Below are 26,384 nucleotides of genomic sequence, written 5' to 3'. Positions count from 1 at the left end.
GGGCGCCTACATAGCCTCTCGCAATGTGGTGGGGGAATCATGGTCTAATAAATGACGTAGTACATTTCGCACGAAAAAATGTTACCGACGAACACCCTCTGGAAATTTGGGTCGTTGCTGCGAAGACTGGTGCCTCATCAAGGGTTGAAAAATTAAAATATGCACGTGTAAATTTGATTCATCATATTGTCAAGAATCCGCATGTGGGATATTGTACCATTCTCGACGATGTGGCGAGGGCAACTTTTTTGTTCTGGTGCAATGTAAAATTCGCAGTTATGAAGCAAAGTTAATTTACGCCCTATCCTATGCCCCGTTTGTTTGTTTAAACATTGGACTTCATCAGTTTCCCCTAATGAGGGAGAAATCGAAACAACATTGCTAAACGAGTCCAAATTATTTGTGTTGAAATTTAACATTCCGAAATAAACAGATGCTTTTGGTTGATGCAAAAGCAAATAAACGTCGATTTCCGTTCGAATTGATAAAAGGGCCGTTATGTTAAGTTTATGTACAATTGCTGGTGGAGTATGGTGGATAGCGCGATTAATTTTTGCACAGATCTCGCATGAGCTCAAGTTTGAAATTACGACCACAAAACTGCATGAATCATACAAAATTAAATCGTTTTCCTGGTTGAAACTAATTAGAATATGTTCGATTTTCCGCAGTGTTTACCCAAAAAAAATATATAACCTTCAATTTGAATTCGATTTGAATAAAATGCCGCAAACACGAATTCGTTTCGTTTGTTTTAAACATGAAGCCACTTCCATAAACATAACAATTTCATTTGTACATACACGTGTATTTTGGTTGGATATGAAGCATGCACGCAAAAGTCCATCTTGTCTTATTTCGAAGTTGACCAGTAATCAGCAAGTATACTAACAGTTTCCGGCAATTCTTGCGGTATATTTGCCATTAAAGTTAACTATTTAATTGCCGCAAAATTAAGATGGAAATCCGAATAGTTTCCGTCCTAAACTAGCCACATCCCCCTGATTTACGGCTTTAAGACCCACGACTCGATTATTCAAAATTTACATCGTGTAGGTGCAACCTTTTATATGACACCAAAGTGAATTTTACATATTGTTACATGGGGTTTGTGTCCACGTCGAAACTAATTTGTGAAACTTTTTGGAGCGACGGCCCTTCGAAGGACTAACGCATGGGCATTTGGCCGGTTTGTGGTATGTGGACGTGAGATTTATCATTGTCTCAAAGCTCGGATTTCCGGGGAAAACACAACAAGCATTAAATTTTCCCTAACGGTCAATTAGGACGCTTTATACGAGAAATTTATGCCCTTTTTAATAACTAGGTGTACTCGCTCCCATACTGAGATAAATGATCAACCACCGAACTCGATATTTTGATTAGCGTCGCGTTATTCAGATAAGTGTAAAATTGCACTTCAAGAAAGCATAGACTGAGAATTCGCAGCTTTAGCAGAGCTTTCTTTCCATCCTGACACCCGAAATACAACCGGCATCCTTTTATAACTTAATCCTTATTTATCGTTGATATACGGCTTTGCAGCGTGCCAAGGTTCTCAATACGGCATTACTATTGCACTCATTGCAGTCAACATACCTTAGAGTTTACATTGTAATAAGAGTACAAATAGAATCTGGGCATTATTTGCTGAAATTGAGCTTAATCAAAAGCACAGTTATTGGAAATCGGCGTGATCTCCATTACTACCCGCGGTCTTTTCCCAGTTACCCGGTACATGACGGATGTCCTCGCAATAGAAGCTTAGTGGTTTCGAGGCAAAATAGTTAACGAACGTCTTAAACTCTAAAGAACCGATGGTTGGCCTGATGAGGCTACAGTGATCTGAATAACCGAAAATCGCAAGGGGCCAGGTCTGGAGAATACGCCGCAAGCTGGAGAATTTCTCAGTCTCAGGAAAAGACGAGTTCCTGGGTTGGTCTTGATGCATGTAGGCGAACATTGTTAGGCAACAATATTACTTAAATGGTTTTTTTCCTCCTAAACTTCACTTAATTTGGCCATTTAGGCCTGATAACGTTCAGTTGTAACAGTTTTCCCAGATTTCAGAAGCTAAATGGCTCCCTTCCAATCCCATCAGACACATAATAAAATTTTCTTCACATGAACGACTGGCAAAATTTTTACTAGGCATCACCTCTACATCAGGTACTAAAACATAGTTCATCAAAGCCAAAGTTCTTGCAACGTTCCTAGCAACATTTATTGGGTAGATCGTTGTGTCATCAAAGTCTATGTAAATAGGTCTTTTTCGTCGCATTTAATGCCGCTTTTAAATTAAAAAAAAAAGAGTTAATAAGTTAACAGGGGGGATAATTTAGAGCCGTATGGTATAATAGAAATTAACTGGTTTTATGCTTTACTCGTAATCGGCGCGAAGCAAGTCTGAAGAAGTTGATGGCCTGCTTGGAAAAGGCCACTAGTGACCATATGGACGGACACTGTGCATTTAAGGGCAGCAGTAGCAAAGCTGGGTTATTCGCTTTATGAAGTCAGTGGAATTCAAGTCCGGCACAAAGGCTGCTACTGTTATCAGGCCCTCTCATCTCCAAACGCATTTATGCATTTTCTTTTAATTTTAAAACCAACAAATTACCGTAAAAGCTCTGGTATAAAATAGACGAAATTAGCAGTCATGTGAGTGGCAAAGGTAATTTGCGAAACGTCCTCGGTATCGTAAGCTTCAGTTACATTATAGAGAACTCGGTACGGGGATTGTTTTCCTAATTCCAGAGGATTTAAGTAATCTTCCCTCTTGTAGATTAGGTCGTTAGGCACGCCGTAGTTGAATTTACAGTAGGTTTGGTTTTCAGGGATTGGAGTTCAGTACCTGAGGAAAGCTAAAAAGCGACGCATATGTATATTAGGGGTTTAAGTATTTTTGAAATATAAAATGTTTAAAATTTATAAAATTGGCAATTTAAAGGAAAACTTAATATATTCTTGATGCGATGGTGAATGAAAATTTATTGATTCGCCCTAGTTGCCCCTGTAGGTACGCAAGCAAATTTAGGTACATTTACTAGATTTTGCATTGATGTGTTTAATTTCAAATGTACTCTAATTTATTTAGCCTTTTCTTACATATTTACAAGTTTTACTAAAGGGTACTGCGTGGTTTAATCGAATACAAATAGCAATTTGAGATTCATAAAAACGAGGTCTTTTTTGCCCTGAATGTCGTGGAACAAACCTCAGTCTAAAGCTTCTTCACTTATCACGCAAATAAGGAAATGAAAAATAAGGCAATATTCAGTAAGAAACTGAAAGGAATTTTTATATTACGTTACTTGTGCATTGTAATCTAAAGCAATGGTAATACCTCCGTACATATCATCATCAACCTCTTCACCTACTACTTCTCCTGCTTCATCCCTGCCGAATAGTCCATTTAACAGTGCACCATTGTCGGTGTTTTGTAACGTACCTGGAACCATTCCTCTGGCATCGCTCTGCTCCTACTCAACCTGAGTGTAGCGATATTAATCAGAGTTTTGGCAATCAAAGCTGTAGTTCTAGCTTATCGCACCACTGAGATACTCCTCTTTAGTTGCTAGGAAGTCTTGCACTGCTAAAGTTCGTAAAATTCCATGCTTGGTGGCTGCAATATTATTGCCACAAAGGCAACTAGGATGAACTTGAAGAAGCAAAAAGCACGGGACATGGTTCTAATGTTCACTAGATTCTTAGACGAGTCATAGTCGCGAAAATTGCTTGTTGTACTTATGAGTTGTACTTATGAGGTGGCATTTTCACATGCCCACATCAAGACACGGTCGATATTTCAAAAATCTGCCGAATTTTATCTTGGCCAAAGCTTAGGAATATATCAGTAGATAACAGTTAATTTGATATAGATACTATGACATGCACAGGGTGTAACACATCATAATGGAGATATTTTTTAATTATTTTGCAGACTACTATCGCGCCCTGAAATATCTCCACGATGATGCGTTACACCCTGTATAGTTAGTGTTAGAGCTACTTGGTCTCCTATAATTAACATTCATTTATGGCATATTTCCTTCTTATAAGGGATTACATGTGTTATCAAGCTCTTGCCTAAAGTAGATATACATATGTGTGGTCTGGAATATTGGTGAAAGAAATTCGTTCAATTCTCAATATCACTGATACCGAGGGTTTTAAAGGGATTAGTGTGAAGCTTTTCGGCCTGATTTTGCAATTTCCTTAATTTATTGCCCCCGAATCAGTGACATTTCAGCGCTATGCTGACCCCCAATCTCAGCCCCATTGATCCTCCCTATTTAATTAACGACACTATTTTAAAAATAGAAATGACCTTATGCCATTCATGTAATCTTTCCAACTAGTCAAAGAAAATCCATTCGCAGCTTTATTTAAGCTGTGAGGTTGCACCTTCTGTCACATGGGTTTAGGCAGAAAATCGTTAAGTCCCATGATGGGGCGCGCCTCCATGGAAATGCCGCACCCCTACAATGGAAACTACCCAAATATTTATTCGAAGCCGCAGTTTTCCAGGTGATCCAGACCTTACGCGACGCCGTTGGAGTTAGTTCAATAAGTCCATCGAAATGGATCGCTGTTTAAGGGTTGTGAGTCGTGGGTTTAAAGAGGAAGAGACTTAAATAATCTAGTAAGTAATTAGTGAATGTTGTTGCGATTTTTGGATAATCGATATATGGAGTCTTGAATGAATGGGGAATCAACATTAAGCCAATGCGTGTGCTATGCACTTTCAAGCACTCTAATTAACGAAGAATAATTCATTTGAATTTTGCTAGAACACATTCGCTTTCTTCTTTTCGCCGAGCAACATGAGTTCTCACGACTCAAAAGTGCAACATGTGTGCTACGCGAAACAACTTCTTCTGCAAGGGTTTTCTTCGCTTTGCTGTCTGGCTAATAAAGGCTTTCAAAGCAGGCAAGCCTACCATGTACCAGCCGGTCCACACCGAGTGCCTTTCCTCCGTCAACCCGCAAAAGTACCTGAGCTTCACCCAAATCAGCACCGTTAACATCATGGATTTGGATAACAGGCGTCATGGAGATGACCGGGGAAATAATAACAACGTTATAGAGGACCAGAAACCTTCCATAATCAGGCGGTTTAGCCTGAGGAATTCCTTCTCAGGTGAGCAAATTTCCGAGCTTATCTCATGTTTATACCGAAAAATCACGTGTGGCGGTAATTTTAAAGTAATCACTAGCGAGGTATGACGGTGATTTTCAACAAATCTAACAACAGAACCAATAACGGGTATAATTAAATGAATACACAGTGTGTTAAAAAAATTACGTAATTTTTATTCCTTAATTTGTGCAAACACATTAATATTTCATAGCGTGTCCTGCTCTGATTACTACTTCTCACCTCTTTGCCATACCCGCAGTTAAGTTTTTAATATCAGCTCGGTTATTTTCATCCCACATTTCCGTGATCCTCAGTGACAGCTCATTTGAGTTCCCAGGGGGACCTGTAAAGCTCTAGCTTGTCAGCTGTGTTGTCCCATAAATGTCGATGGGGTCCGGATCAGGGCGTCTTGCTGGCCAACGTAAGGTTTGAATTTCCACGTCTTGGTAATTTTGTACCCCGTGTGGACGTGCATCGATAAAAGTTCCTTACTGATAAATGGCACTGCTTGGGGCTCTAAAATGTCTGGTATGTATCGGTGGGCTGTCAAGCCACCGTTCTAAAGCACGACTAACTGCGACCTTCCAAACTGCTGTCTCCCTATATCATAACAGATCCATCTCCATAGCAGCCTCAGTTGCGCTCGCATCACCTCGGTGAGACCGTACTGCCGGCATAAAAATTTTGAATTATTCCATAGCGACAATTTCTAATTACCATATAATAAGATTAACCATCGCTAAAGTGCGTCCACGACAGCATTCGATTGGACACAGGGAGTCACGTGCATTACATGTATCTCCGCTCGGCAGATAAACAATTTCGGTGCTTTTAATGATCTTCCGTGTAATCCGCGAGTTGACACAGTTTACAGCTTTATTCGGTAGCGTGCAATTAAGTTGCATTACTTAAATCTCACGGGAATTAAGTTCAGATGTGGAGCATGTGAATCCGGCAAAAACTGACACACATACCATACTGTCAGGCAAAATACTGACATTATGGTGGAGCTTTGGGACACCACAAACAGGAAGATTTCTATGGGTGCTAATGGGCGTGGATGGTGCTTTGAGAGCGGCAAAGAACATAACACCGGGCTGAAACCTGCTAATTGTTTCAGGAGACAATCCCAGTGAAATGAGAACTGGCACTGGAGACTTTTATGTCGACATTGACCATATCCACTTAGGGCTTACGAATTCCATCAGCAAAGGGGAGCCCAGTATCGCAGATGCAGAGGTTCAAACCACGCATTTAGTGCCTTATAGGTAAAAGCACACTAAGTAGCTGTAAATGTAATAAATTATGTGGTTTGTTTCGTGGATTTAGGTTGAGGTTGTGGCCAAAAACCGACTGTGATTTCAAACTAAGCCCCGCAGAAACGAGCTGTTCCTTGAGATGCAAATGCTGCCTTCAGGTTTTCAGCCAGTGGCTGCTGTCGCAAGCCGGACTTACCCTAATCCTCTTTATATGGGCCCTATTAGGAGCTTTTGCGTTCTACAATACTGAAGGTAATAATGCTAATAGGTTCAAAGTCAAAGGTTTCGTGTTGACCAGACAGATCCACAGACATGTGATATTTCTCATAAGCCCGACAACTTTCTATAGCAGCGCGCATTAATCAAAGCCTCGCGTGCTTTAGGGCAATTTTACCTCTTTGGATCGTTTTCAAAGTTATTGGTTAAATTATGACCAAGTTTTCTATATGTGACATACATGGCGAGACTTTTTCATGAACTATTTTAATATTCAAATGGTCTATAAAGCGATATGAGTGAGGTATTGAGTATTTAAATTTGAAGAAATCGCGAATCCCCACCAGGTCCCCGCGAGCAAAAGCAAAGCCAGACCTTGGCAACGATCCAAAGGGACCTCTCCAGAGCTCTGGCGACAGAGCTCAACCAAACTGAAAACCATCTAGCCTCGTGGTCGAGTACCATACACAAATATTTCGAAAAGCACGAGCTGCTCTTCCTTGAAGCTGTGGGAGCTGGATATGGGGAAGGAGGCGGCGGCAACATCTGGACATATCCTGGATGCATTTTATTCAGTGTCTCCTTACTCACCACCTTGGGTAAATCCCCTCACTCCTTCCCATCTCTAAAAAATTACTAATTATTTCTTTTCATCCATTAGGATTTGGGGCTCCAGTACCGAGAACCCCCCTAGGGCGAGGAGCAGCGGTTTTATTCGCTCTAGTAGGCATTCCCTTGCACTTCCTCCTAGTTCTAAACGTAGGCAACTTAACTGCAATCAAAATACAGAAACTGGCATTCAAAACTGATATTCCTAACGTGACTGAGCAACCTCGCTGGTTAAACTGGTTTCCCTTCATCGCAATTCTAGTCTATTACATTCTAGGAGTGGTGCTTTTCGGATTTGTAAGAGAAAGAGATCCGGTGCACGCCTTCATGTTTCCTTTGGACTTCACGGCGAGTGGAGGGGTCGCCAATGTACCTGGAGCAATCAGGATTTTTTACGCCTTATATTTGGAAGTAGCGGTGACTTTAGCTGCTTTGGTGGTCAGTTTGATACAGGCTTCCGCCGGTACGGGAATTGTGGATGTGGGGTTGAGGTGGGGATTATTGACCAACACTTGAATGTGAAAGAAATTTGGCTTGGTTAAGTTGAAAAATTGGCTGCAGAGGTAGTGGCACGAATTGAAGTGCTAATTTAACGTATCTGAGATCGAATTTTTAAAATATTTATTTGTGCATACTTATAATTAAGTATTAAAGTAGTTGAAGAGTGTTATGTTTTATAAGAGTTTTAGAATTATAAAATCGTATTATGGATCCATTTGTTATTTGTACAAATCACAATATCACAGTTCAGTGCAAATCAGGAAACTATCTCCAGGAAAACTGGCGACAGCACATTTTATATGCTGGTGTAGAATTATCTTCCTATTGCCCCAATCTCAAAGAGCATTTAAAACGGTAATGCTGCCAAATTCGCTTCTCGTTTGCATATACAAGGTGTCTCTGAAAACAGTCGTTGATATGAAGTTTTCATTCTTTCTTAGAGTTTGAAATACGTTATGGCATTATTATCAGACACCTTATTGTATATTAACAACTTTCCAGGTTCTAACCAAATAACACACAATAACAACATAATAATAAAAAATTTATTAAATAAATAAATGCTAATAAAAGCTTCATACAAATGGTTCAATGCTCAGTTCCACTGCAGAGCATGGATTGGTCAATTCAAACTTTGCTAATACGTCTGGATGTAACACTCCAATTTTACCTATAGAAGAGCCGTTGTAAATTATTTCAGCGCATCTTCCCTGAAAATAGGCTGGATCTGGAAATATTTTATCAATAATGTACCAAAAAGCATTCTTAATAGATTGAACCTTGGGCTGATCTCAAGTAATAACCGACATTATCACGGTTCTGCGACCAGGGTACTTCCAACAGGAGCATTATTCTATCTAACAACCCATGAACCACCTCAAAGCCCGCGTTCTTGTTGCAGTTAACCGCACATATCCTGCGTTCGTTTCTAGCCCCCACCTCTAAATTATTTTAACATAGAAATTGATTGTAAACTCTAATGGGAATTGTCACGAAATAACTCTCACTCTTGAAATCATCTTCAGTCATACTTTGACGATGCGCCCTCTTGGCCACTTTCACACTTTTCACAACCATAGTCCGCATGCTCGCATATTCTTTAAAATGGCTATCTAAGCCGGACTTTTTATACTGAAAATATAGCCGCTTTTTCTGGCTAACTAAGTCGAGCAGCTCTTCAGTGAACCAGGGTTTACGAAGAATTTTTCTTTTATACACGCGACGTAGATCTTCAAACAGCGTGTGACAACCACCAATGACAAAATTGAAACTTGATACTCACCTGATTTAGGGTCTTTTAGCACTACGTCCGATACCTCAAAGATCTTTATTGGTAACGGCATCTTTTTGTTGGCAGCAATAGTTTTTAGAATCCCTGGTAATAGGGTGGTGCGACACACTTGGAACTCGAGGGTTTTCGGATTGGAAATGTGCACTGCTGGGACTTTATTGATTGAATCAATTCCAAGTTTTATGGACACATCATCGCGTGAACACTAAAAGTTCTGTGGGATTAATAAAAGTGTTTTTGAAGCATTACTTAACTCACTAAAGTGAATGTTAGGGCTTCAGTAAAGCCCGCTTCAGCAATTGGATATCTTAGCAAATCTGACAATTTGTTTACAGGGAGCTGTTCTCCTATGGTGTTGGTATTTGGCAGAGTTCTAAAATTTGCAATTAAAATAATGAGTAATATAAGAAACAAGGCACAACCTCTTGATGTTATTGTAACCAAAGGCAATAGCAACATCCTCATAAATATCGCAAGGGTGTATTACATCATGTCTGGTAGGGGGGACGGTTACCTTTAGCTCTTTGCCACCAGGAAGCAGTTCAGATTTAAGGCACATTCTGGACAATAATTCAGCAATACTTTTGGTCTCCTCTCTATCAAAATAATTCATTAAAACTGTAGGTTCAAGGTGAAGTTTCATTGGGCAATTTTTCCCAATGAAATTAAGCAAAAATATTTACCCAATCCCAATAAGTTTATTAGCCTTATCAGCCAATATTGTTTCATATCTATAGCTCAATTCAGGATACAAACAAGTCTTTCCATCTGGATAAACCACTTCAACATATTCTGCAGAATATTTATCTGAACAATACTGGCTAAACATACAAACCAATGTATCAATGACGATTTTTGCCTACAATTAATAAATCTCATGCAACTCAATACATTTAACTGCAACATTACAATATACCTTAGATAAATCTGTAGCTGTACACTCTATGAATACATTCTTTGTGTTAAGAGTGATTTTTGAATGGTTCCCATTAATGATTGGAGGCAAAGACAGTACTACTCCATTAGAATCAAGAATAACAGGGTAAACAGGGCTATCCTTAATAATGGGCAAATATTGCTTAAGCTGAGCATGACTCTGTAAATTTACATGGATTTTATTTATTGTTTAAACATGAATAAAACAACCTACTGAATAAAACATCATTAGCTCTTCAGCAGTATATTCTTTACTCTGGTTTAAAGGAACAAATTTTATATCACCAGGGGGCTTTGCATCATAAGTAAAAGGGCCTTTTATAGTGTCATAATCATGAGTACCTAAAAATTCCCTTTGATGATAAGCTTATTGAATTAAGAATTAATGTATAATTAAGATAAAAATATCAGGTGTTTACTTACCTATTGCAACTAAAGCTCTCTTTCTACAAATATTCTGATGCAACTTATCCTGGAGATCAATGAAACTATTATAAGAATCTTTAGTGAAGCTCAAGTCTCTTAAGATGGCTCCCACAACGAATGGTCTAATTTTCTCAGTATCAGGTTTCACAATCAACTTCTCCACACTACCCTTAGAAGGTTTGATGGCTTTGAATACTGGAGGAGCCATACTAGTAGCCCAGAAATGGATAAAACAAATGTTACATCAACTGGAATTAACTTACTTTCCCTGGAACACTAGGAGACCCTGTACTAAGCCTTCAAGGCAAAGCAAGTCATAGCGATTTGCAGGAATGTCAATCCTGTATATAACTTCTTCAGAAGCACCTTGAGATAGCTGGGAATCGCCCCCTTGTTCTTTAGTTATCATTTGCTTTTCAGTAGTCTGCAATAGATTTTTTTTTCACAAAATAGTATACATTTCAAATAATTAAAACCAGAGTAGTAACAGTGGAAAAAACTTGAAGGGTCTCAAGGTTATAACTATAACTAAACTTACAACTTCATCCAGTTCCAATCCAAAGGCAAAGCAGACCTTTTGGAACTCATCGTCAGCTAAAAGTAATGTATTTAAAGTTATGGTTTTAAGAGTTTCAAGAAAAACTCACTGTAAGTCTTTCCGAGGGCTTGAAATAGCAAGTCTCGTTTAACTCCAATTGTGGGCATATTGAATCGGTTTATTGTACTAGTTATTACAGGATTATGGTACGGCAATTAAATGCAAGGTTCGTAAACTATAAAGAATGAACAGTTAATTATTGTGCTATATAACATTCGAATATTTAACCTATACGGAAAACTAATAATTCTGATGCAAGACAAAATTTCAAGGAAAAAATCTGAGAAGCACCGCACTCAGGAAGTTAGGTTGGGTTCAGATATATAAAGGAAAGTGGTAAAAAATAGACGTTGTCAAGTTTCTAAGGTTATTTTTGTTTACAAAATATTTCTGATTATAAAATTGAATGTGTTATTCGGCTAACAAACTAATTATTCCTAAGAAAGAATTAAGAATCAAGATTTTTCCTATAATTAGGCAACGTGGCTACCTCTCACATATGGCATCTGTCATCTACTGTGACATGTGTCAGCCACCATATTTATTTTTTACGATTCGAATGAAAGTTGTCTAATCAATGGTGTTCGTGTTGTAAATTCCTCGTTTGTATTTCCATTATACCCGTACAAAAACTTTATAAAAACCTAAGTAAGTTCTTCCAATCGAAGCACATTATCCCCAATTTGCACCTGCATAAATCTCTCCCCTGGGTGTACTGCTTTTAACTGCATTTAAGCCATGTCAAGTGGTTGACCCCTACCTATCCCACTTGCTGTTTAGGTTTTTACAATTCGGTGCGATTTTCTGAAATCCTGAAGACTATTTTTACGCGTCTTTCATTGTCGGTGATTTGGTATGGTCAGCCTTTGATTTCCTAGTTGAATTTTTGTTGTTATGGATGGTAGCAACAAGGAGTAAGTATCCTATGTCGAGCCATATCCAAGTTGAATACTTCATGAAGATTTTATTCAACTAGTTTTGTGTCTGTATAGTAGATTAGTAGTATTGCACATCAATATTTTAGTTGTTTGCCAGTTTTCATAGGTTTTCTTTTAATTTTGTTAAACTTAGTTATTTTCAGATATGTATATAAAACAGGTGTATCTATAGAAGTAACAACACAAGCATACTGTAAATTTTGTGATGTTAACACTCACAATCTTTGTGTAATATGTTTCATTTCAGTTAAGTGCACAGTTGAAAGTCATGTTTGATACCTAAACCTAAGAACAGATTTAGAAAAAAAACAAAAATATTCTATTAACTGTTTCAGATTTTATGTCACATTATTTTGTTCCAAATTTGATTCGTCTACACTTGAACTACGAGCAGATTTTTATCTCTGATCACAATGTCTTAATATGTACTTAATTACAATCTCTTGAAGGCCTTTATTTTATACCTGAACAGACTGGAGAAGAATATTTTTAGAAATAACGTCAACGAGCGCATTACTTATTTTTTTGACTACCAATCCTCTTCGTACAATAAAAAATTTACCAAATATCTGGTTAAAAAATAATAAACAATGAAAAATTATAAACATATCTTCAAACCGGTCTCATTAACTCCTAATCCAATTCACATCCCCCAGATCGATATTGTGAAACCTGCAAGCAGTAAAAAAATTAAGCGATCCCCCTAAGGATGTACGCATGCTCTTGCCCCAACGTCATCAGACGCCCTGCGTCCTTTTTATCGTTCGTAGGGCGTCGGGAAGTCTGATAAAAGGAGGGTCATGCCAAGATCAGTGTTGTACTTTTTTTTGTACAATTTAGTTTAGTGTTTAACTAAAATACTAAACTACTTTTAAGTGAATGAATAAATATTTTTAAAATGTAAATTTGTAAATAGAAAAAAAAGATTAGATAAAAGCTGTATTACAATATTTATTAATTAGTACATTTATGATGAAGATTAGTACAAGCTTCCCCTAACGTTCCGCGTTATGCAAGTGGCTCTGGTTTGGATGATTTTAGTAGAATTTGCGTCGTTCCGTAGCGTAGATCAATCCAATGTATCTTTAGTTTCGGGGAAATTGTTATTCTAAGTTTCAAAAAAATGTAGGTGTTTTTAGTTTGATAGGAAGACTCTAGCAAGACATGGTGGTTGGTTGAATTGAAGAAGCCAGTTCGAAAATTTGATCTTTTTTAACAAGTTGACGTCCAGAAGTTCAATAATAATAAATATGGTAGGCTGCTTAACAGTTTAAGGAAAATTCACTGCTATTTTGTCAAAAGTCAAACTTAGTGAGTTTTCAGCCAGATCTATAAAGGAATTGATCTTTGAGAAGGTGAACACAATCGATTTTCCTCTCATGTACGTTTCCCTAAAATTTCCTGATATCAGAAATCAATATTTCAAACATTTTTTTGTTTCAGATTTACTATCAACTATAGCCACAAATAGTTATAATAATCTAAAGTCAGCATCTGTAAGATGATAATTATTTTGTACGCCAATCAATATTAACAAAAAGCTTATCCATATTATACACAAAGCTTCTGTTCCTCAAGAAGTTAAATAGCGGTTGTAATAGTGTGATAACAAAGCTTAAGAAACATTAACAATAGTATTTTCACAAGACTGACACGCAGTAGAGCTCAAAAGTATTTTGCGAACGTAGTTGTGGGTAATGGTAAACTGGAGCTGGTCCGAAAATGTCTAAAACCATTAATGCCTATAGGATGTAAGTTGGTTTTATTTTATTTCCGCTTTTTGTGTGTGTCCACTTGCACTTACCACGCTTACACACCGAAAATAGAATAGTTTTATCCTTGTCTTTTGTATGCACTAACATGATGTGACACCCTCATGGTTCCTTCGCTTATTTATTTATTTCCTTGAAGTAAAAAGATTGAAAGCCTGGGGAAGATGACCGCAATGACCCAAGAGGAAATCGTGGCTGCTGTGCGCACCGTCGCTCAGGGATTAGAAGCTCTGCGCAGCGAACATGCAGGTCTACTGCACAGCCTACCACCTGATGCGTCGGAGGCTCAAGAAAGGCAGAATTTGGTACATCAAAGCCAGGAGATGATCGAGCTTGGGCTAGGAGAGGCACAAGTAAGATGTTCAGTTATATTTAGGCCGTAAAGCGGCTGCATTTGCAGATGTAGCTAATTTTACGAAACACGCGGAATTTCCAATTTGCTCGGGCGGCGCTTTAAAATTCAAGGTTGGACGTTGTCGCAGGCGATTGCAATTTCATTTGGCAAGAGCTTGGCAGACTTTCATTGATCGTCTATGCATGAGTCATCGCTCGTTCTTGGCTTTGTGGCGTGTGTGGCGGCCAACATTTTCTATTATTCTCTTTTGGGGAATTTGATTTACAGCAATTTCAGTTTATTAAAAAAAAATGACATTTTTCTTTACTTTGGGTTTACATTCATAAGTAGTCCAATCGCAAAGCCAAGCAAACTGTGTATTTATTGACTGATCGACATTGATTAGAGGATGTACGGTTAATGGTTGATTGTTTACGGAGGCATTAAGTCCTTTAATTATAGTTTTATGGATAAGTGTATTTGAGTGTAAAATTCAGGGAAATTAGGTTCACCTGAATGCCTTTCATTTATCTGCATTAACCCGGTCGCACACCAAGGATGCATAACACATAAAACATGCAACATGAGATATATGGTATATACCTTTTTCTCACGGGGACAAATCTTCCAAAGCTCCTAGTCCGGTCTTTTCTCGATCGGGTAGTTCGGTATATTATACAGATGAATAACTCAAGTGTTCTTAAAATTAATTGGAAATGTTTCCATTTTTTCAGGTAATTATGCACCTGGCCAATCACTTGCAAATTGTCGAAGCAGAAAAGCAAAAATTGCGAGCCCAAGTTCGTAGATTGGTACAAGAAAATGCGTGGCTTCGAGATGAGTTGGCTTCAACTCAACAGCGGCTACAAGCCAGTGAACAGGTGCGTTTCTCCGAATCTTCAGCTCTCTCCGCAAAAATAATTCTACTTCTGCTTCCAGGCAGTGGCTCAACTTGAAGAAGAGAAACGTCATCTAGAGTTCATGCGTTCAGTTTGTAAGTATGATCAGGACCAGGAAGAGGGCCAGGGAGGCGAGGGCCGGAGTCAAGAGAAATCCGATCCTGTCGTTGATTTATTCCCAGACGATCAAGACGATGATAGGAATAGTAATAATTTTTTTACAGTGTTTTTAATATTTTTAAAATTGTTTCTGCTTTGTAGATATGTCTCCAACCCCTCAGAATCAATTGAATTTGTCCCAGCAAGTCAACGCGGGGTATGAAATTCCAGCCCGGCTACGCACTCTACACAATTTGGTCATCCAATACGCCTCCCAGGTTCATTTCCAGTACTCCCATTTGGTTTAAAAAAATAAACAATAAATCTTGTGTTTTAGAGTCGATATGAAGTTGCTGTTCCTTTATGCAAACAAGCGTTAGAGGACTTGGAAAAAACAAGTGGACACGATCATCCAGACGTCGCCACCATGCTTAATATACTTGCCTTGGTTTACAGGTAATAATTCTCCCAAGAAACAACATTTTGTGGTAACGTTTTTATTTACAGAGATCAGAACAAATACAAGGAGGCGGCCAATCTTTTGAATGATGCCCTAGCTATTAGGGAAAAGACTTTGGGTGAAAATCATCCCGCAGTGGCTGCTACACTTAATAATTTAGCAGTTCTCTATGGAAAACGGGGCAAGTACAAGGAAGCCGAGCCCTTGTGCAAAAGGGCTCTGGATATTAGGGAAAAGGTACTGGGAAAGGACCATCCCGATGTTGCCAAGCAATTAAATAATTTGGCATTATTGTGTCAGAATCAGGTAAGCCATTTTTATGGGACAGAAGTACAGATGTGGGTGCAAGTTGTAGATGAATACAGTGGAACAAGATCCTAAACATATCGTTATGACAATTGAAATACAAAACCGTCAAAGCGACAAAATTATATTTACTTTTATTCTTCAAAATCTCCTCCTTTACAGGGTAAATACGAGGAAGTTGAAAAATATTACCAGCGCGCCTTAGAAATCTATGAGAAACGCCTTGGTGCGGACGATCCCAATGTAAGCAAAACGATGAACAACCTTGCATCCTGCTATCTCAAACAGGGTAAATACAAGGAGGCCGAAGTGTTGTACAAGCAGATCTTAAATAGGGCGCACGAGAGGGAATTCGGAGCTATCGATGGTGAGCCAGAAAAATAATTATTTATCATTAAGGACATAATTCATATTCTTGGTTGTTAGTATAAAGCGATGTTGTTAGCCCTTTGCATGATATAGTACGCAATCTATAAAAGTTTGTACATATTTATCGGGGACTCTTGCAATAAAATGACCAGTACTTAAATTCGGTACCTACAAATGACCTAAAGTACTTAATAATGTACATTCTTTCTGCATTACTGCATGTGCTCGAAAACTAGTTCCTGTTTTATAGTTGTAAATTTTCTAAGGCGCATAAATTCGCGTTTTATGGATCAGGAACTTAAATCCAAGTTTTAGAAGCAAATTTGTGCGTCATTAACTACATTCCTAGACAATGGGTTGTTAATAGAATATCACTATCGTTATACAGAGTGTTTAATTTTGTATATTTTTTTCCGTTTCAAGTAATATAGTCAATAATTATTATGCTTGTGTTTTATTTTGTGACAAGTCCTCTTTTTGTGTCCTGCATGACTGTATCATTTTAAACACACTGTATAACTGCCTACATAAGCAACACTCACACATATGAGAATGTATTTAAGGGTAAGTATTTATTGGATAGAACTGTATTTTTTCATTATTAATGTCCCATAGTTGCACGAGATAACCAGAGCTTTCCTTGCAGTCGATAACAAGCCGATTTGGCAAGTGGCCGAAGAAAGGGAAGAAAACAAGGCCCGTAACAGAGAAAACGCTCCCTATGGGGAGTACGGAGGGTGGCACAAGGCGGCCAAAGTTGACTCACCCACTGTTACGACAACCCTCAAGAATTTGGGAGCCCTTTATCGGCGCCAGGGCAAGTACGAGGCTGCCGAAACGTTAGAAGATTGCGCGTTGAGGACGAGAAAAGAGGTAAGTGTAATGAATACGAAATTATAGTTTGTTTGTAAAAGTGTCTTAATTAAAGAATGTTTTCAAAGCTTTTGTAAGACATATATTGTGATACCGGTTGTGTCAAAAAATATGTGTCTCATGTGTGATCCTTCCAGCATACTCATTGACTTTTGCCTGCAAATTTCAGCTAATTCTCATCTTCTCGATTTTATGTAGTGCAAAGTACAGGGTGGGTCACGAGAAACGGACGTTTTTAAACAAAAAATAACCCTTGCCATTTTACGAAAAATAAGTTTATTTTCATAGAAATGACCATTAGACTATGTCATTTTATATGCCTAATTGCGAAAAATAATATCTGAAAAATGATCGTTTCCTGTGACTGTATAAAAGGAACAATTTATATCAGAACATGCTTGATTATTGAGAGTGGCTTGTGTTTAATAGTTTGAACCTCCTGATATCTAATCAAGGCGGTGTGTTTAACAGAATAAAAGTGTACACCAGCAACGCTGCTCTTTGAGACCTGTCTGGTATAAGGTCAAGGGTAGGCAAGTCACCGTAAATTGCTTTTAATTAGTTTGTTATCTGATTTCTTAGAGAACACACCTTCCTGTATTCACACATTTTTTGGTAATTTGCTTATTCAAGATAATAATTTTAACGACATTCTTTCAATGGGTGCGAATAGGAAATCCAATTTCGGGATGAAATAAAATAAGTTAAACAAATTGAAAGGCTACTTACTACTGATATTCTGCTGCTTCCATTAGGGTACGTCAGCAGTCAAATATAACTAACGCAGACTTTTATTAAATGTACAGACAGTAAGTCCAAGAAGTAATGCTTAAATTCATTTAAAATTCAGCGATGTGTTTTTTGGAAAATCGCTCACACCTGTCGATTTTTATTTTTAATGCAGTTTTTTTTATGGTAAATTTATGCATACAAGTTAGCCCACAAATAACTGACGACCTCCAACTCCATGTTTTCAAATGAAGACACCTATTTGTTGTTTCATTTTCGGAATCGGCATGGAATTCTAAGCATGTTTCATGTACCATGTCCTATACCTAAACGCAACAGGTCTCGAGAAATTTACGATTGAACCTATCAATAAATAAGACCAGTCAGGTGTACGTTTAAGTAAGGCGGCCTTGGATTTCTTTTCAAAATTTCTGTTGTCCTGAAAAGAACCGATTTATAAAATGTTTATTATTAGTGTTTTTCGATATACCAAATCAGTTAAATAGCTGGTGTAAGGAACTTGCTGCTTTCTTAACAATTATCACCGGGATCCCGGGATTGGATTCCCCAGTTGTGAATTATTAAAAATAGGTGATTTAGACTGCCGCAAACAGCTTTAAAGTTCTTTATATATGAATATAGGACTGCGGCAATGGCTGTAACTTTATGAACATGATTGAAAGCTTAATCGCTTACTAATGTTGCTTTTTTTCCTTATTTTCACGCGGCAGCATGTACAACAAGTAAGTTGGCTTTTAATTATTATTAATTTGCTTTAAGTATGTCTGTGGTTAACTACTTTAATCATGGGGCTGTGGAATCAGTGTATCCTTAAATTAGAGTTCACATTATGAATGCATTTCTCATTACTTACTTAAGTGTTTTCTTTCTCTCCATATTATACGTGTTCGTTTTTGGGGCTTTTGGACCATTTTATATTACTAACGATGAATTCAATTCTCACTTTCGCACACATTTTTCTTCAACTCTTCAGTCTCTTATTCTTGCGTTAAGTGGCGTTCAAAGAATCTCGTTAAACTAAGTCTCAGCACTCTTTGGTATGTGTTGCTTATTATATAAAGCAATCTAGAATCATAAATTGGTACGGCCTTATTGCAGCAAGCCCTCGACATCGTAAAGCACTCGAAGGTGGGCTTGTTGGTAGGAGACGAGAGGCGCAAGAGCGCCAAAACGTCCCGCCGTGGTTCGAGGGAGTCCCTCGAAATGTCTTACGATGGAGATGAGGTAGGTGAAGGTGCACGAACAACTCCTCCAAAGCTACACATGGTATGAAAAACCGTTGACCTGCATGGTAGCTCTGGAGGGGGGGGCGTTTACAGTTTGTTTGATTGGAATAAATACTTGAGAATTGGCCCAATCAAGCAGACTTTAACACTGCATTCAGTTTGCTTGTTATAATTTATTTCAGTAGCACTCACATATTTTCACCCTTGATGATGGACATTTTATCAACTCCATTTAATTATTTGTTTCCCAATTTTCGGGTGCGATTTAGGAATTTCTGACAAATTGCAAACGGTTTAAAAACTAGCTTAAGAGTAGTACTCTAAGATTAGCCAACTGATGTGTAATAGACCGTTCTACAGAAGTATTCTTTCAAAGTTTCTATTCTGTAAAACGGTGTTAACGTGGGCCTCCTGAATTGTTCGTTGAAACGCCAAATTTATTTTTTGACAGACCAACCCAGCAAGGACTCCAGATACGGAAAAAGGCGGCCTCAAAACCAAACTGTTTAACGCCCTGGGGATTAATTCGCCAGTGAGCAAGCCTAGCTCGTAAGCCTAGCAGTTGCATTAATTTAGTATTTTTCGAACCGATCAAGCCACGTTTTTGTACATCGATGAACTAAGACGTATTAACTTTTTGATAATAGTTTCTTTATCAAACTAGGTACTAATAGAGTAACTGTTAATTGCATATGACGCCCTCTTTGATTGATTGGTTTTAATTATGCATGAACCAGAAAATATATAACGATTCTAAAAACTGAAAATTATTAAATAATTCTTTGATAAGTCGGATGTAATAGGAGAACAGAGTTTGGTGTAGCTAAAACTCAAATTCACCATATTTTCAAGAATATTGATAAATAATCTTGACATTATGGAGTAAGTTATTAAATTTACTCATACTCCTCATCCGCTTCCGTTAACTTCCATTTCGTACGTATTATACCATGTTATTAATCAAAAAGTGATTATTACAACGACTCTTACCGGTGATTTTGTTATGATTGACGAACAAAATGAGAAAAATATCTCCTTGGCTTTTGCTTATTGCAGCTCGTAATACACTTTAAGCCGTCACAGTAACAAGTGAAATGGAAATAAACGACATTCCACCTTCCTCTTCCGTAAAACTTTTATGTGTTTCCCATCTCCAGCAGGACCTTCTTTCAACGTTAACTCCATGATATGTGAAGTTTTGCGACTAAACTGCTTTAAAGGTATTATACTATACGAATTTACGCCGTATTTAGTTTAAGACTTACTATAGTGTTTAGAGGTGACAGCCTTTTTTATAGTGCATGTGCAACGTTTCGATAAAACATCCTGAAATTTGCCCCTTGTAGATACTGTTTTTCTAATGTGTATTTTATTTTTAGTATAATTTATTTTTCTACAAAATGCGGATTTGCTTAATATTATCAGGACACGTTTTATTATATCGCACTTGAGCTTGTTTTCTTAATTGAGCACGCTTAAGGATTATATTTGCATTATTGGGTATACTAATTGGTTATTTTCAACTTATTAGGAATCGCAAGTATTATATTTGAAACTCTGGTAGGCCGTTGAGGACAAATTCGCGAACCTTAAGCAGTATCACAACGTTCTACATATACTTATATAAACCAAATACATACGCATACCTGCAGTTTGTCAGATTTGTTTATATAGAAATTATAATAAACCGTTTTTTTATTTGGTTTTCTTTTATTTGTCCCTGCATGCCCTCTCCTTGGTTATCAAACATTATGGAGTTGATAACGTGTGGATTTTGCACTCTCTCTCACTATGTTGTTTTGTTATTATTGTTTATGTTGCTGTAGGTATTTGCTTCTCTCTGGTTTTGACGTAAATATGCAACATTTTTCTTTTTCAGAACGGGCTCAGAAATGGAAAATAAGTTTGGTGGAAAGTAGTACTAAATTGTCGTTTGATTCCAATGCTTGGCGGTATTGTGTCGGTTGTATTACTTTACTATTACAGCAATCAGTATAGTTTTTTCGAGAAACGTTGAATTCTCTCACACGTCAGTGCCCATATCGGACACTTATTTGTACTTTAATTTCCACAGGATTATTATAAGCATGCAAAAGTTGCATAGTACTGATGCTTAAATGTCGAAATCAAAGTATTACATAAGTACGTTTGCATTTTATGTAGTATACAAGCTAGGTCATCAGTCGATTTGCTTTTTACCACATATTTTAAGTAGGGGTTCGGTTCGGTTATACGCCTGATATAAATGTAAGAGAATAAACAGTTTTATTATGAAGAAGAGGGGTCTTTAATTACAAAAATTTAGTTTTCTTAACTTACGATAAAATCTTTAAGAATCGTTGAAGTCTCATTAACAAAATGAAAGCCATGGAAACTACTGTGATTCATGGCTTCGTAACATGAAATTATTGAGCTATTTGGCTGCGCGACCTATTACTACATTACAACTTTAACCGGAAGAATAAGTCTGCAACATTTTATTCCACTCTTTGGGGAAGTTTTCTTGCACGTAAACCAAGACTTTCTTGATCTGCTTCTTTTCCTGCTCACTACATTGAGGGCAGGCCCCTCTTAGGACTAGTGGAGCCAAACCTTAAACAAATAGAAGTATTGAGTATCTTACGCTGTGGCATCCACAACTCTCATCATTTTGGCAAAGGATTTTTTTGAGAAATACGACACGTAGTGTTCTTTTTACGCATGAAATGTATAAAGTGCGGAGCTTTCTCTACATAAGAGAAAGCTGCATTGATATGAGTCACACATTATGCAATTACATGCGTTAACGGAACGCTGTAAATAATGCCGGAAATATTACTTTTAAGACGTCTTCCAACAGGATCGCAGGGCGCCTCCCCCAGGGCGCATTTTAACTGCCTTTGAAGGTACCGTTTGTCTGTTAAAGACTTTTCCAGGGCTTCGTCGGAAATCGCAGGTCTAGTTGTTGATTCCGGAGCGGCGTGGCCTTTCGCCAGAGAGACTAAAGTCAAACAAACCACCAGAAGGGTCATGCGAAAATGGATCTGCAACAAACACACCTTAATTTGAGGTCAGTTTTCATGGACATGGGAAAGAGATTGGACTTTGATTTCTTGTATTTGCGCATCGGTTCAGATTTGTCGATGTTTCATTTTAAAAATTAGTGGAAATCCCATGACGAAATCGGTTTAGAACCCCGAGTAAGCTGCGTGGCGTCGGCACGGTATTGAAATTAAGGACAAGGTTGGGACTTTTTCAAATGAGTATTGATACGCCCCCCTCCTCCCCAAGAGCGGTCTTATATAAGTAGAAGATACGGTCTAAAAATGTACGAAAACAGCATCTATCTACAACGTTCACCAACCTTTTTCAAATTAGCCATCGTGTTGTTCTCCGCGACACAAACAAGATTTCTTCACCTACACAAAGGCAAACAAAAACGATGTATTTATTTGCTTAAAGCTTTTAATCGCGACACTGGCATTTATCGAATGCTCTTGAATTTTAAAGAACAATCAATTTGTCTATAAAAAGTGAAAGTTCTTCGGTGTCTGGACGCTCATGTCGATGTCGGGAACACTAATTTGGTATCATTATACCACTTTAACGTTCCGGTGGACCGTATGTGCAACAATAGAATGTTTAAAGTCATTTTTTAATTTACGTGATATAACTCTATATTAGGATCATGCATGTTGTTGAAAGACGTATGCTGTAATAGTATATGGTGGCCATTAAACCTGCCTACTATAGTAACGGGTTCTCTTGAATATTTAATTTTTATACTGAATGAAAACAACCTAAAGCTAATTAAGTCTAATGTATGGAAGAATCAACTTCCTTGTCCATATTTGTTCCGTAGAATGACCTTCAGTTTAGTATTTCTTTTATCATTAAAATTCGTGTTATGTTTGTGTTTTTTTAATAAATTTATTTAAAACTTCGCGGCCTATCGTCGCTTCTAGGCGGGTTATTGTATTTGCATCCCAGCGGCCATATTGTGACAATTCATTCCTTATTCATGACATGTCAATCTCATAGAAAGAGACAGACATATATTTTTCTTCTCACTGATTAACATGGGATTTCCCCCAGGCCTTCTTCCGCCTCGCCGCATTCGGCCTTGCGCGGGTCAAAAGTGCTTTAGGCAAGAGCCGTCTGAAGCACTTATCCGCAAAAAACACCTCGAGTTTTCCGGAACTGCTGCAAAGCATTACTTCGAGACATGGGCCTACAGGGACTGGATTGGGGATTTTACTTTTGAGTCCGGCCACATCCAGTCTGCGGAGGAGCTTCCCGTGTACCGCCAGTGTACACAGAACCACCTAATAAAAAAAATCGTGTGGCTGAACGTTGCTAACGCGATGAGAGGCCACCAAGCCCGGAAAAAAGTCAGGTCTTTAAGCTAATGACGTTTGTTTTTGTTGTAAAGTTTAATATATTGTTTATTAATTTTCTCTTATCTTAAAAGGAAACAAATAAAATGGTAATCATTCAAATTATGATAAGAATAAATTATCGGACAAACCAATGTTCCATAGTTTCACGGTAAAGTTTATAGCAGCAGACATCAATGTTGTTCAGGTAATTATCATAAGGACCAATGTCCACTGGACTGCAGATTACGTTAAATGCAATCAAATCGCCAAATTTGCTGTACTGAAATGCTCAGAATTACACGAGCGAATCTTGATTAAATCACCATAGATAATCGGGTCCAAAAGCAACTGTGATATGAAATAATACTTGACCTTAAATGTCTGAAAAGATCAACCTAAATATGTAAACAAACCTCAGTAATTAGCGATTTACATAATTTACCCTGTTATACCCTAAATGACCATTGCATAATAATTGTGAAGTGTTGCCAAATATTTCAGTGTTCCATCACAAGCTGCTTTAAACACCTAATATTTCAACCAACAAATCTGGAAACAGTTCCCAAATGAGTGGTAACAATCAGTCAAATGCACCATTCCAACGAAGCCAATCTGCTGATTTTGCAATTCAACAACCAAGACACGGACTTTTAATGGCACATTCCAGTGGCACCTTACCTGCAATCTCTTCGCCTACTAACTTTCAACGGAGAACCTTTGAGGGTGCTAGAAACTTACGAGATAGGTATCTCAAAAAATTGGTTTTCACCCAGTAAACACTTAAAATGGGTTTTAAGTTTTAACAGTACCATTCGTCAAATTGAACCTTTGGTTGAGACTGCACGGAATGTTAGACAAAATGTGTTTACGTTGTCAGAATTGCTGTCTCATTCGTCTGCTACAGAAGAAAATAATGTTAATGTTTCAGTGAATGGGCAGGAAAATAATCCTCCACCTGTGTCACTAAATTACGTATCTATCAATCTGGAAGGTAACTTCAGGGTTTTTTAATAAAAGTCATGTGTGTATAATGTGAAGCTTAGGACCCTCCACTAATGAGTCACCAGGCCAAAACGAGATAATTCCCAATAATAGTCCGCAAGACCATGTTCAAATTCGAGGTGAAGATATTGAAGTAGGAGAAAATGCGGCGGATAGGGCAAATGTCAATCCCTTAGAAACGCAGCAGGCCTTGCAAGTACATTATTCTTTAATTTTAAATATACTGCTTTTAATAAATTGATTTGCTTCAAGATAATTCTCAAATACGTACCATTCCTGCTTATTTTGCTTGCCAAGGCAGTCTATGATTTCCATGAAGGAATATTTATTCTGGTAATCTTATTTGCGACATTCTCACATGCCAATACAACAGTCAAACATGAAGCCCTCAAAAGGGCCAGAAGAAGCAAATTTATTCTAGCTTTAGAACTATTTTATATTGTGGTATGTATATTGGCAATTCATCTCTTGTTTGAGGACGATTTGCACAACTTTAACGTGGTTTTGAATCTAGTGTTAATACGATCGTTTACGCATCCTTTGACTGTGTTAAATCTCTTGTGGATTGTGACTATTACTGGTAAGTTTTGGCTGAGGAATGCTGAAGAAATAATTGTAAATTTTCATTAATTACAGATTTTACTTTGAAATTGATAACTGTTATGATTAAGATTGGGATGACTATGTTGCCAGGCAAAATTATTGATTTCAAAAAAAGGGTAATTTCCAGGACCTAAATATACATGCATTCTTGCTAATGACTTGTATTTAGGGCAAAATTTATTTGTTTATTGAAGCATTGTCGCAGCTGTACCGAAGCATAGCAACAATTCAGCCTTGGCTATACTATTTACTGGAATCGTATCAGGGACCGGAGAAAATCGTGGCCGTATTTTTATCAGCCTTTTACATGATATCAAAAGGGTCAGATTTGATGTTTAAAGTGCGACTCCTCAAGACTGCCTGCTTCAAATTACTGCAAACTGTGGTAAAAATGATTCATATACAATTGGAGTTTTCAGAATGATTTGAGTTTTTCTCAGTCGCTCGGTACGTCCCCAAGCAAAGAACAAATCCAGACCGCCGGAGATCATTGCCCTATTTGCCACGACAATTATGACACACCCGTGTTGCTGCAATGTCGTCATATTTTCTGCGAGAGTTGCGTTTCCACATGGTTTGATAGGGAGCAAACTTGCCCTTTGTGCAGGGCAAAAATTGTTGACGATCCGTCTTGGCGGGACGGGTCAACGTCATATTTTATTCAGTTGTTCTAATAAAGATATAAAAACCATAAAGTGGTGGATATTCGGTTGTTGATAATGTTATTTACTAGCAGCTTTGTAAAAAAGTTTACCTGAAGCCCGACCTTGTGCTTTGGTGTGGTGAAGCCGCCGATAATAAGTTTTCTTTACTTCCGAAGGAAATTTTTATCATTCTGTAGTTGACTCAAGATGATAAGAAATTGTTTGTTTTTTTTTATATTAGTAATCATAGAACCTAAGGGAAAACATTAAAAACGTTTTTTCAAGCTAAAAATGGGAAAATATGGATTACCTTACTGTTAGTTGCGACACCACTGGGATAAAGATAATAGAAAAGATGGGTCTGGGCTTCATTTTTTAAATCGTATGTTGGGGGATGCTCAGTGTAAATATTAAATATAACACTATACAGGATGCTACAAATTTGCAAGAATGTTTGGGGGCATTCTAAACCATAAGAGATACAGAATCGGTTAAATTAAAGCAAGTTCGAAACCTTAGGTTTTCGCGAATATCTCCGGGACTATTTGGAATCTTTCCTACCTTAAAGCGGATCCTCAATGAGCATTAAATTACGCGCATTAGTCTTAATTTAATCGATCCTGAATATCTCTTGTACTTGCGACAATGCCGATACCTTCCTCGAATCTCTAGCATGCTATATATACAAGTGATAAATAACTATAATTTTTATATGTATGTTATAGGATCTACATTAAAAAAAAAACAAATTGGGTAAAAGTTGTTTTATTTTTCT

The 26,384-nt window shown here is 37.7% G+C and overlaps 5 protein-coding genes across 22 annotated transcripts; 3 read left to right on the top strand and 2 right to left on the bottom strand.

Moving 5' to 3' along the window:
• The first annotated feature begins 4,445 nt into the window (after positions 1-4,445).
• LOC136408392 (potassium channel subfamily K member 6-like) lies at positions 4,446-7,958 on the top strand. 3 transcript variants are annotated; one of them, XM_066389337.1, is made up of 6 exons: positions 4,446-4,642; positions 4,931-5,140; positions 6,261-6,408; positions 6,470-6,651; positions 6,963-7,214; positions 7,277-7,958. In XM_066389337.1, exons 2-6 carry the CDS (start codon positions 4,942-4,944, stop codon positions 7,738-7,740), a joined length of 1,245 nt encoding a protein of 414 aa, XP_066245434.1. In that variant the 5' UTR covers positions 4,446-4,642; positions 4,931-4,941; the 3' UTR covers positions 7,741-7,958. The 3 variants fall into 3 exon arrangements, with proteins under 3 accessions (XP_066245434.1, XP_066245433.1, XP_066245435.1); XM_066389336.1 differs by having other exon boundaries at positions 4,928-5,140; XM_066389338.1 differs by lacking the exons at positions 4,446-4,642; positions 4,931-5,140 and adding an exon at positions 5,765-6,203 and having other exon boundaries at positions 7,277-7,955.
• Positions 7,959-8,256: 298 nt separating this feature from the next.
• On the bottom strand, positions 8,257-11,235 carry beta-PheRS (phenylalanine--tRNA ligase beta subunit). 2 transcript variants are annotated; one of them, XM_066389208.1, is made up of 13 exons: positions 11,026-11,235; positions 10,917-10,972; positions 10,642-10,802; positions 10,376-10,587; positions 10,167-10,294; positions 9,933-10,112; positions 9,700-9,875; positions 9,439-9,612; positions 9,275-9,389; positions 9,008-9,221; positions 8,733-8,954; positions 8,505-8,666; positions 8,257-8,452 (listed from the first exon to the last, which is right to left on the bottom strand). In XM_066389208.1, the coding sequence occupies exons 1-13, from the start codon at positions 11,081-11,083 to the stop codon at positions 8,301-8,303; spliced, it is 2,010 nt and encodes a 669-aa protein (XP_066245305.1). In that variant the 5' UTR covers positions 11,084-11,235; the 3' UTR covers positions 8,257-8,300. The 2 variants fall into 2 exon arrangements, with proteins under 2 accessions (XP_066245305.1, XP_066245306.1); XM_066389209.1 differs by lacking the exon at positions 8,733-8,954 and having other exon boundaries at positions 11,026-11,234.
• A 257-nt stretch (positions 11,236-11,492) lies between these two features.
• Klc (kinesin light chain) lies at positions 11,493-21,280 on the top strand. Of its 13 annotated transcripts, XM_066388867.1 has the most exons (14): positions 11,504-11,624; positions 11,757-11,890; positions 13,358-13,665; positions 13,826-14,039; positions 14,755-14,901; positions 14,960-15,125; positions 15,181-15,296; positions 15,356-15,474; positions 15,526-15,784; positions 15,947-16,151; positions 16,800-17,026; positions 18,487-18,498; positions 18,875-19,000; positions 19,454-20,702. In XM_066388867.1, exons 3-14 carry the CDS (start codon positions 13,637-13,639, stop codon positions 19,553-19,555), a joined length of 1,722 nt encoding a protein of 573 aa, XP_066244964.1. In that variant the 5' UTR covers positions 11,504-11,624; positions 11,757-11,890; positions 13,358-13,636; the 3' UTR covers positions 19,556-20,702. The 13 variants fall into 13 exon arrangements, with proteins under 13 accessions (XP_066244971.1, XP_066244964.1, XP_066244965.1 ...); XM_066388868.1 differs by lacking the exon at positions 11,757-11,890 and having other exon boundaries at positions 11,516-11,624; XM_066388876.1 differs by lacking the exon at positions 19,454-20,702 and adding an exon at positions 20,882-21,280 and having other exon boundaries at positions 11,521-11,890.
• Positions 21,281-21,297: 17 nt separating this feature from the next.
• LOC136408097 (ejaculatory bulb-specific protein 3-like) lies at positions 21,298-22,646 on the bottom strand. Its single transcript, XM_066388898.1, has 3 exons — positions 22,346-22,646; positions 21,821-22,025; positions 21,298-21,594 (listed from the first exon to the last, which is right to left on the bottom strand). Exons 1-3 carry the CDS (start codon positions 22,361-22,363, stop codon positions 21,452-21,454), a joined length of 366 nt encoding a protein of 121 aa, XP_066244995.1. The 5' UTR covers positions 22,364-22,646; the 3' UTR covers positions 21,298-21,451.
• A 716-nt stretch (positions 22,647-23,362) lies between these two features.
• LOC136408088 (E3 ubiquitin-protein ligase RNFT2-like) lies at positions 23,363-25,724 on the top strand. Of its 3 annotated transcripts, none has more exons than XM_066388883.1 (8): positions 23,363-23,467; positions 23,862-24,105; positions 24,158-24,351; positions 24,404-24,558; positions 24,615-24,942; positions 24,999-25,081; positions 25,135-25,350; positions 25,406-25,724. In XM_066388883.1, the coding sequence occupies exons 2-8, from the start codon at positions 23,927-23,929 to the stop codon at positions 25,637-25,639; spliced, it is 1,389 nt and encodes a 462-aa protein (XP_066244980.1). In that variant the 5' UTR covers positions 23,363-23,467; positions 23,862-23,926; the 3' UTR covers positions 25,640-25,724. The 3 variants fall into 3 exon arrangements, with proteins under 3 accessions (XP_066244980.1, XP_066244978.1, XP_066244979.1); XM_066388881.1 differs by having other exon boundaries at positions 23,378-23,565; positions 23,920-24,105; XM_066388882.1 differs by having other exon boundaries at positions 23,379-23,565.
• Positions 25,725-26,384: the final 660 nt, after the last annotated feature.

The sequence above is a fragment of the Euwallacea similis genome, chromosome 4 (assembly GCF_039881205.1).
Source record: "Euwallacea similis isolate ESF13 chromosome 4, ESF131.1, whole genome shotgun sequence".
Taxonomy (NCBI): Eukaryota; Metazoa; Arthropoda; class Insecta; order Coleoptera; family Curculionidae; genus Euwallacea; species Euwallacea similis.
This window is presented reverse-complemented; position numbering and strand designations above follow the sequence as displayed.